Source organism: Sardina pilchardus, chromosome 12 (assembly GCF_963854185.1).
Source record: "Sardina pilchardus chromosome 12, fSarPil1.1, whole genome shotgun sequence".
Taxonomy (NCBI): Eukaryota; Metazoa; Chordata; class Actinopteri; order Clupeiformes; family Clupeidae; genus Sardina; species Sardina pilchardus.
Genome location: NC_085005.1, coordinates 28,978,136 through 28,985,635, shown reverse-complemented (window position 1 = coordinate 28,985,635; position 7,500 = coordinate 28,978,136). Strand labels below are relative to the sequence as shown.

Here is a 7,500-nt window from a genome sequence, read left to right as displayed (position 1 = left end):
TTGTTGAGGGGAAGAAATTTCAGGTCCTTAATATGCACTATTAAGTGAGATTACAATCTGACCCTTTGAAAACTCTCTGCACCAGTGCAGCCCTAGTTGTGGAATTAGTTATTATGACTGTGATGTGAGACTCAAGTTCATACGTGGCCTAAGTATTGCCATACGGAGTGGTCTCTAAAATCTGCAGTAAAACAGACGATAGTAGCCACATCATCAATTTATAAAGACTTTTTCTCCCCCCAAACGTCCGCATACGGACAAGACAGATGCCGAGACAACCGCAACAAGCAAGACACAGGCCATGAAAAATTCACACAAATTCATTTTCTTCCTTACACACATCAATTTACAAGGGCCATGCATAATGGAGGGCTCTCATCCACCTGCGTTGGGGCTGCTCAATTATTCAGCCCGTCCAGACGCCCCTGTGAGAGAGAGGGACAAACATCTTGGCTCATGCACCCGTGTCGTGCCGCGACATCTCCCCTTCGCCGTACATCGCATCTCTCTCATCTCTCTCACAATAACAACCCCCCCCCCCCCATACACACACACACACACACACATACACACACACACACCACCCCCAAGCCCTGTTCGCTGAAGCCACGGCTTTGCCAACTGGGAGGGTGCTACACACATGCACACACGCTCAGCGTAGCCTAGCATGCTGTTCCTGAAAAGCAGATGGGATGCTGTGCAGTGCCCAAAACGCAGCCAGGAAGTGCGAAAGAGTTTATTAGAAAGTCAAGCAGCCGAAAAAACACGCAAGAAAGTACGAGCACCGCCACCAGAGACAGGAAGAAGGGGGGCGATAGGAAAGAAGAGATTTCAAGCTGCCTCTAAACCTGCTTTTTCCCAGCAAAAGTAGTTCGGGCTGAAAATGTTACCTTTGTTTGTATCTTTGACAAGCTATATCGGCCACCAGGCTGAAGGGACAAAAACAGATGATATACCAGAGATCAGGATATGAGGAAGAGACATGTGACACACATATAGTAGGCCACATGTACTATACATATGCTTGGATGAGTGGGCAAGCATATAAAGCATCAGACGAGCTGCATCGGTTGTGAGTTTGGGTGTACGTCCACAACCAGAGAGAGAAAGAGGAGGGCGATAGCAAAGAAGAGATTTCAAGCGGTCTCTAAACCGGCTTTTCCCAGCAAAAGTAGCTCAGGCTGAAAATGGTGGGTTTCGTTACCTTTGTTTGTATCTTTGACAAGCTATATCGGCCACCAGGCTGAAGGGATAAAACACATGATATACCAGAGATCAGGATATGAGATAGAGAACATGTGACACACATACAGCAGCCCACATGTATTACACATATGCTTGGATGAGTGGGCAAGCATATAAAACATCAGACGAGCTCCGTCGGCTGGGAGTTTGGATGTATGTCGGTTCAAAGGGAGTTGCTTCTGAAAGCCTATATGGACATACGGACAAAGGCATCTAAGCAAAGCTCAGTGGAGCCAATCTAATACTCTCAGGATGCCGCTTCAGATGGATCGACTTCTCATCCGAGTCCGTGATACGAGAAGGAGGTGTGGGGGGGGGGATTTGCGTGAGAGTTGCTTTTCCAAGATGCGTGGGTCCAGCACTGCAATAGAGAATAAGGCCCACGTGTTGTTCACCATGTGTGGTAACAAAGGCCTCACCACCACAGCAGCCGCCTATGGATATGAATATGGATATGGATATGGATATGAACACGACAGCGCACGCAGCAGCCGAATATTCCGGAGACAAAGACAAATCCCAATCTGAGGCGCGCTCCTGTCAAAGGCACGTATATTCAATAGCTCACTTGGCACGGAGGCGTGTTGGTCTGATAAAGACTCCTCGCCTACGCGCCGACTGGAAACGCTCGGCGTTAAAAAGGCCCAACAGCCTCGATGAACACAATGGGGCGTGCGTGTTTGGGGGGAGAATCATTGTGCTCATCCTACGAGGTGTCTTTCAGAGCTACAGCCTTGCCAACGCTCCTCACGCCGGCTCCTTCGGTCTCACACACCACAATGGGCGATTAATACTTCATTTTTTACACAGGCTTCGCACAATCTTCTCTGGAAGTGGAAGCTAACATGTCTCTCGCTAACAATTGGCCTTTTCTCTCCTTCAGGCGTGTTAATAACTGAGAGAGAGTGTTGGAGCTCAGGTACTGTAACACTGAAATGCTTTTCCGCCCCTGAGCGAGGCTCTTAAGACTAATTATATCTCACTTTTAGGATCATGATCTGATATTAAAGGCTTCACTGCAGACTATATGGTACAGCAGAGGAGGCTTAGGTAAATTGCCAGTGGGCAATGAAACGATAGGTTAATTCAAATTTAAACCTGAAATATATAATGTATCTATAGCTAAATGCTAAATGCTAAGACTACATGTGCTCTGCCTTATCAGCCTTCAGGACAGAGAAGCTCAGGGAATCCAGCGCAGGGTTTGCCATGGTTTGGAGATTGTCCTAGGGATCCCTTCCCACTCGGTCTGGCAGGTAACCAGTGAACTCTCGCTGAACTGGGGGAAGATTTTGCCTGAAGGCTGTACATGCCACCCCCCCCCCCCCCCCGCCGACGGGGTAAGGGGGGGCGGGGGTGGTGGCGAGGGCGCTAGGCTAGTGGATGTGAAGTGGAGGTCAAGGGAACAAAAGGACGCCAACGTTGTCACTGTCTCGAGCAGCGCTGCTGTGCCGCTTCCGAATCCCTCCGGGAGAGGAGCACGCCAGCGCAGCGCACCAGCTTTGATTCCTCCAGAATGAATTAAACATCAGTGGGATGCACACTCCACCATTACAGTGGGCCCACTCTGAAAGGGGGGCATAGTAAACATCAAACGGAATACCCTACTCAGTGGCACCCTACTGTATTTTTGTTCCCTTCTCGTCTTAAAACAGTAAAACAGGAAGAACCTAGAGGAACACTTTTACGGGGCAAGCAAGCGTACCTGAGAGAGCAGCTTGTTCTTGTCGTCCTCGAGGATGCGCACCTTGGTCTCCAGTTGTCGGATGTAATTTGAAGATGAGTCTGTGAGGACACAAAGGAGAGCGGGAAATCAGGATATCATGTCGTTCATCATGCAGAACAGAAAACACATCAGGGACAGTGATTCAAGTTGAACAGTATAGAGTACAGTGGTTGTAGCAATCAAGTCTTGACAGATACAACCTACAGTAGGTCTCATCAAAATATTCCTGTGATTGTTGACGTGATTGTTTTGAAGGGACCCTCACTTTAGTGATTTGCTGCCTTTCTGTGCCTGACATCTAAAATTAGCCTCACCATTACCCAGCATGCAACGCACCTGTCAAAGTTCTCTACGCCGCTTAAATCCGCTTCTCTTTTCCCTGACAGTTTTCCTCGGGTTCATATCGAGGACACCAGGACTTTTCTCACACTCTTATTTTTAACCGTGACATGAAAAGGAGACATCAAAAGGGAAAGCCCCTGGAAGCAGAGGCCTCGCCGTCACCTCATCAGAAGTTCTTAGGCTAACCGCCACGGGCCAAGATACACCCTATCCACGATATTCCGTAGCCAACAATGGGGGTTGCCATGACACCGAAAACGGTTATCTATTTCCGGCGAAGCTGCGTTGTATCTATTTTAACGTGGCGGTTGACAGTGCTTAACTTATGATAACACATATAAAAGTAAACTATTTTGTATCGGTTATATATGATGTAGTATATCCATGCTGAGGGCAAAATTGTCAACATTTCGAAAGAAATCGAAGTTGTTGAAGCATATTCTAGTTAGCTACCGAGAACGCACATGTAAACAGAATGAACGGAAGTTGAAAACAGTCTCGGAACGATACATATTTCCGGGTTAAGGAATAAGGTGGATAGGAGAACATCCCCTGGATTCAGAACATGCCTTTTGATGCTATGGAGAAATTCCTCCAAATGGATGCAGTTACTTCTCTTTCCGCGCTGAGATGGAGGACAGAGTGTTGGAGGGGAACTGGTGGTGGTGTGGGGGGGGGGGGCACTGGTGGTGGGGGGGGGGGGCACTGAAATAGGCCACTGACAGAGGACGGGGAGGTCAGGCTGAGGGGGGGGACAGGGTACCCCCTTGGGCCTTCCATCGCATGCAGGTATGAGTCACTCTGATGGTGCATCACTAAACGGCCCAAACTTAACATGCTCTATTTGCGGCACCTTTCCAGATCAAAACACAACCAAGCTGAGCCAAAGCTGAACTACCCGCTGCTACCACCAGGTGGTGCTGCTCTGTGGAATAGGGACTGATATGGTTGCTTTTGCAGAATCTAAGAGATAACTGAATTACATGATGTTTTTTTTACTGGAGGGGCTATCATGGCAACATTGGTTTGTGGAGGTTCGGGTCTGAACAAACAACAGTCTGTCAACAGCGGGGGAAACTTTGTAGGTGGAGAGAGAGGGCAAGAGAGAGAGAGAGAGAGAGAGAGAGAGAGAGAGGGAGGGAGGCAACGTTAGCGTTAGCGTGCCGATAATCCTCTTTGGATCCCTTGTGACCCTCTAATCTAACTTCATCTGGTCGGCTGACCTGTGGCCAGTGGCTCAAGCCGATTAGGGAGCAGGTTCTGCAGCCGGGTCAGGTCCAGCAGGACCCCCCCCACCCCCCACCCCCACCCCCACCCCCCAAAATAATAACAAAATAACAACACTGGCACGCCACACCTAGAACCAACTTCACACACAGACACACCTAGAATCAAACAAACCCACATTCTCCACATGCTTCCAAAACCCAAGACTCCGGGGAAGGTCTTAAAACCCAAACAGACACGCCACACCACACCACTCCTGACTGAACATCCCACCCCAGCCTCTCCTGCCCGTACACAAACATTGGGAACCAGGTGCCATTTATACAATGCTTCCACTGTGGCAGAAATAAAAAAAATACATAAAAAAGATACCCATAAACACGTACATACACACACACACACAAACACACACGCACGCACACACCAAGCGTGTTGAGCAGTAGACAGAGCTTGAGGCTGTAGTCTCGGTAGTCACGGGGGAACGCCTCTTCACATTACTGCTGCTGGAGAGGAGGCAAGACCTGCGCGGTGGCGAGGCTTGGCGCGCTGCACACACACACACACACACACACACACACACTGACCCAGCTCCTCTGCTCTCAGCGCTGCCCACGCTAGGCCAACGCAGGCCGACGCAGCACCACCACCACCACCACCACCACCACCAGCACCAGCACCACCACAGAAGCCAGCTCTGCTGGGTATGGAGCTTAACGACCAGCCGTTACATGTGCACCAGGGGAGATGCGGGGACAACAGTGAAAGAGCGAGTGCCAGTCTGGCCGATTACGTGGGTAACGTTGGGCACTCAGTTCATTACAGTGGCATGAAGTTAACCTGAAGCTAACCTTAGCTTGTGCCCATTCTGATTAAAGTGGCATGAAGTTAACCTGTAGCTAACCTTAGCTTGTGCCCATCGTGATTAAAGTGGCATGAAGTTAACCTGTAGCTAACCTTAGCTTGTGCCCAGTGTGATTAAAGTGGCATGAAGTTAACCTGTAGCTAACCTTAGCTTGTGCCCATCGTGATTAAAGTGGCATGAAGTTAACCTGTAGCTAACCTAAGCTTGTGCCCATCGTGATTAAAGTGGCATGAAGTTAACTTGTAGCTAACCTTAGCTTGTGCCCATTGTGATTAAAGTGGCATGAAGTTAACCTGTAGCTAACCTTAGCTTGTGCCCAGTGTGATTAAAGTGGCATGAAGTTAACCTGTAGCTAACCTTAGCTCGTGCCCAGTGTGATTGTTTCATATTTATTATACAGGAAAGTATTAAAAGTAACAAAGTTACAGTTTAAAACGGGCCTGACTCAGTGAAAAGCTGATTTACAGCAGGTTCCTGTTCTGCAGCACATACAACAAGTAACAGGGACAAGACACATCATACATCAGCATTTACATACAAACAGAAGACAAACATAGACAGACTCAAGCAAAGACAGTGGTTTAAGGGTCAGTGCTTGCAGGTGTATGCATTGAGGAGTAATTGTTTATAGTGTTTATATAATTGTTTATAGATTAAAGTGGCATGAAGTTAACCTGTAGCTAACCTTAGCTTGTGCCCAGTGAGATTAAAGTGGCATGAAGTTAACCTGTAGCTAACCTTAGCTTGTGCCCATTGTGATTGAAGTGGCATGAAGTTAACCTGTAGCTAACCTTAGCTTGTGCCCATTGTGATTAAAGTGGCATGAAGTTAGCCTGTAGCTAACCTTAGCTTGTGCCCAGTGTGATTAAAGTGGCATGAAGTTAACCTGTAGCTAACCTTAGCTTGTGCCCATTGTGATTGAAGTGGCATGAAGTTAACCTGTAGCTAACCTTAGCTTGTGCCCATTGTGACGGCCTGCTGTCAAATGAACTTTGTCACCTTGACGTGAGATGGATGTAATGTTTACATGTGTGCGCTGGTGCCCCCCCCCAAACGAGTGAGTTTTCATTGGGCTCGTGCGAGGCTTCACATGGGCTGCCGCAAGCCGTGGTGGTTGGTTGTGGTTTGGTGTTAGAGGGAGAGGGGGTGGAGGCAGTGGGAGGGGGTGGAGGCTGTGGGAGGGGGGAGGCGGTGGGTGGGTGGAGGCTAGGGATAGCCTCCACCCACCCCTAATTTATTGAACCGTTCGGTTTGGCCTGTTCGGTTCAATAGACTCACCTAAACCGCAATATTTCGGTATACGCGACATTAAACTTTTTATTTAATACAAGGTTATTGCGCGCGCGTAGCCTGGGAGCGATAGAGAGGAGGGCTTAGGACACGGGGGATGCGTTTTCTCTGACTGTTCAGCTTGCCTCTCGTCAACCTTGCAACAACCAATCAGAATTTTACTGAATTTCCCGAGAGCCAATAAGCGCGTTGAAATGCAAATGAAGGAGTCATGTGAGAAGAAACAAACTTCACCGGCGGCTGCATGATCATGGCGACATTTGAAGTAGCCCACGAACAAGACAAAAAGACCGTCAGTAAACAAAGCACAGTGTGCATTGCAAGCACTGCTTCACAACGATCACCTAATAAAGGTAACACATCCAACATGTCGGCCCACTTGCGCCTTCATCACCCGGCTGTAACCTTAAGTGGAGCAGCACGGAGAGTTTGCCACCGAAAACCCAACCATCCATAGACCTCTGAAGTTCGCCTACAAAAAAGCTATCATCTTTGCCCATATAAGGAGTTACGGTATCTGACGATTTTTCCTATGGGAAATTAACAAGGGGATTTGGAATTATCACACCTGTTAAACTCTCGCGGGGATGACAAAATCGGAAATTCAGGTGTTTTCCTGAACACACTTTTGTCCTCTGCCTTCGAGAGGAATCTGTGATCTCCGGTATGCGAAAGCGGCAGACTTTGATTTTCGCTACCCCAGAGCTAACTTGCAATGCAACTTGCCATTAAGTTAGTTAGCCAGTTAGCTCTGGGGTAGCAAAAATCAAAGTGTGCCGACTTCACGTACCGGAGATCACAGTATGCA

The 7,500-nt window shown here is 48.3% G+C and overlaps 1 protein-coding gene across 6 annotated transcripts in view; it reads right to left on the bottom strand.

The window, feature by feature from the left end:
• The window catches only part of ccdc85cb (coiled-coil domain containing 85C, b), a 41,872-nt gene that overhangs the window by 9,867 nt on the left and 24,505 nt on the right, over positions 1–7,500 (bottom strand). For 2 of the 6 annotated variants that reach the window (XM_062551087.1, XM_062551088.1), the window contains exons 2-4: positions 2,951–3,030; positions 1,205–1,243; positions 891–929 (exon numbers count right to left, since the gene is read on the bottom strand). In XM_062551087.1, coding sequence (XP_062407071.1) covers positions 891–929; positions 1,205–1,243; positions 2,951–3,030 — 158 coding nt within the window. The remainder of the gene's footprint in view (positions 1–890; positions 930–1,204; positions 1,244–2,950; positions 3,031–7,500) is intronic. The other 4 variants (XM_062551089.1, XM_062551090.1, XM_062551091.1 and 1 more) reach the window with 2 other exon arrangements.